This window comes from Helianthus annuus, chromosome 8 (assembly GCF_002127325.2).
Source record: "Helianthus annuus cultivar XRQ/B chromosome 8, HanXRQr2.0-SUNRISE, whole genome shotgun sequence".
Taxonomy (NCBI): Eukaryota; Viridiplantae; Streptophyta; class Magnoliopsida; order Asterales; family Asteraceae; genus Helianthus; species Helianthus annuus.
In genome coordinates this window covers 114,025,247-114,028,302 of record NC_035440.2, presented here as the reverse complement: position 1 = coordinate 114,028,302, position 3,056 = coordinate 114,025,247, and the positions used below count along the sequence as shown (strand labels likewise).

The following is a 3,056-nucleotide window of genomic DNA, read 5'->3' as shown; positions in this document are numbered from 1 at the left end:
CTTCCAAAGCCAAACCTGCAAAAAAAAAAAAAAAGTAAAGAAAAAAATGAAAAGTAAATAAAGTATAAAAAGATACATATAAATTCATCGGGGAGAACAGGGAAGAATTCCCGACGACACCGAAGAGAGAGCGGGGGGCGGCATTTCCCATCGGAGTCACCCGCCACATCACCTCCTCGAGGTGGTTCCCAAAACCACACCCACCGGTCTTAGGTTTTCAACCGCAAGCTAGAGGTCTGAATCTAAGTGCGGACAACAGATTTGACTGATTTGAGGATTCTTAGATCCAAGTTAGGTTTAGTTAAGTTAGTCACTTTCTCAATCAACCCTAGCACAACCACCACAAACAATACTCATCGTCATCAACCACCATAGATTTGAAAAGTAATCACAAAGTGCAAGAACTAAAAAGATGCAATACCTAAAATCCGTAAGAGCCTTTCACACGGTAATCACAAACTGCAAGAGCTAAAAAGATTCAATATTAAAAGACTATACCATTTGTAGGAATAATCGCAACTTGCAAGAACTAAAAAAAATGCAATACCTAAAATCCTTAATAGCCTTCCACACATAATCCACATCCGCATCCTCTTCAACCACCAATTTCACCGGACGACCCCTCCTCCACAAAGTAAAAACAACAATCGGTATTACAAATTCAATATTAAATAATCAGATTCAAGATTAATTAGTGTATCAAATCAACAAAAGACTGATGAATACATCTGAAAATGAAATACCCATATGATAAAACTTACAAAAATTAGTGTATCAAATCAAAACCACAAATAAAATAAATAGTAAAAAACTATAATCTAACCTTGATTGCGACCACAAAAAGCAGGGGGCAAGCAAAGCCCTAATCGTTCATAGACATGAATGATTACAATTAAGACAACAAAATAGGATAAATAGAAGAAAAGGCTGAAACCCTAGATGTTTAATCGAAGTGTTAGTGATCTAACCTTGATTTGGAAGCTTGATATGAAGATCGTTGAAGGAGAAAGATAAACCACGAATAATGAAACAATGTTTAGAAAGAGTAATCAATTTGCTTTAATTGATTGAGAGAATTGATTAGGTTACCAAATTGAAGAAGCGTAGGTAGGAAGAAGGAGAATGGCGCCTAAAATCCTATTTCTCCGGCCAAAGAGAGCTGCCACATTATGGTCAAATAGTCAACCTTTATTTTGCTTTAGTATAATAGATAGATACTGCATATCATCTTTCCAATCTCAAATGGAAACCACATCCCTAATTTTACTCATGCTCCTTCAAGCAATCATCATTGATATTAATCTCGCCATAGCTCAAAAACCCATCCCAACCCAACAATTCTTCAAATGTAGCAACAATGGCAATTTCAGTTCCGATAACCTACTAAAAGACCGAGATCAGACATTCAATTTACTCTTTATGCAAGATGATGTTGGAAGTTACACCGGTTGGGACCTACAAACGAAAGGTGTGGTTTGGACCAGGAGTGTTTGCCCCTCAAATATTAAATTGGAAGATTGTAGGGGTTGTGTAAAGAACACCGTCCCATATCTTAATAAAAATTGTCCCAAACAAAAGGAAGGTATGGCTTGGACAGCCTTAACGAAACTATATTGCATGGTGCATTATGCAGATTCTCCGGACCCAACAATTTTTGATTGGGCTATATTCTATTCCCCACCTCCTCTAACTCCTGCTAACGCGGGTGAGTTGGAGAAGGGGGTGAATAATTTAGCAAATAAACTGAAGGAGATTACAACCGCAGTTAATAACCAGCAGAGATATGGGTTTTGGTCTATGAGTTATAATGCACCAAGTTCAAAGATTTTATGGGGGTCTATGCAGTGTATTAATGGCTTACCAGATACAACCTGCAAGAAATGTTTATCTGATGCAACTAATGAGATGCATAAATGTTGTAGCAGAGTAAGAAAACACTCTGGGATGATCTTGTCATATAATTGTCAGTTTTGGTATGCGCATTATAATTTTCGTCTTCTTTAAGACACCCTAGCTCCGTGTTGAAAGATGATTCAAAGCACGTGGTTCAACGGTCATTTGATGCACATGCAAGTTGTTATGCTGGTTCCTAGTCTTCTGGTTCGTCTGCTGTTTTTTAGCAAGTTATTTTGAATAAGGGTTTATCCCAAAGTTGTTGAGATATGGCTATAGCCGTTGTTATCTGTTTCTTTAAAGAGTCATCACATCCCCTAACCCTATACACCCCTCATTGCCTATACGTCTGAAAATGGACCCACCTGATAAGCCCCTCATTGCCCTATACGGTTACTTTTGGGTTACTTTTTCACACATCCTATTAATTGTCAATGATTGGGTGTCAGGCAATGATTGCCCAATCATTGGCTCTTTTTTGTGGAATAAAATTGGGGGGATGTGTGGGTTTTCACTGGGATGAAATATTAATTAAAAAAAACTTTATATATATATATTTTTAAATTGTTGTTAAAATAAAAAAAATATAAACATTTATATTTATTATTATTTATTGTTATAAAAGGAAGGTATATAAATGTCATTTTTTATTTAATATATTTAGAAAAATGGCAAAATTTTTATTAGTTAATTATTATTATAAAACGTCAATATTTTTTATAATTAATATTATAAAACTTCTACATTTTTTATCAAGTGTTAGTATAAAACGTCAACTTTTTTTAAATTAGTATTATAAAACTTCTACATTTTTTATCAACTCTTAGTATAAAACGTCACCATTTTTTTAATTAGTATTATAAAACTTCTACATTTTTTTTATCAAGTGTTATTATAAAACGTCACCATTTTTTTTAATTAGTATTATAAAACTTCTACATTTTTTATCAAGTGTTATTATAAAACGTCACCATTTTTTTTAATTAGTATTATAAAACTTCTACATTTTTTTTATCAAGTGTTATTATAAAACGTAAAATTCTCTATAATCCAAAACGCAAATGTAAGTGAACATTGTTTGATAAAATAACACAAAACACAACACTTACATACAAAACTTAATACAATACATAGCCGAAACCCTAAACCCTACACACTAAATC

General features: G+C 33.7%; 1 protein-coding gene across 1 annotated transcript; it reads left to right on the top strand.

Annotated features, from left to right (window-relative positions):
• Positions 1-1,122: 1,122 nt before the first annotated feature.
• On the top strand, positions 1,123-2,004 carry LOC110870098 (cysteine-rich repeat secretory protein 38-like). The gene has a single exon (XM_022119297.1). The coding sequence runs from the start codon at positions 1,123-1,125 to the stop codon at positions 2,002-2,004; it is 882 nt and encodes a 293-aa protein (XP_021974989.1).
• The last annotated feature ends 1,052 nt before the right edge of the window (positions 2,005-3,056 follow it).

Bases quoted from the DNA above. Each gene is read 5' to 3' on its own strand.
- LOC110870098 (XM_022119297.1), top strand. From the start codon at position 1,123: ATGGCGCCTAAAATCCTATTTCTCCGGCCAAAGAGAGCTGCCACATTA.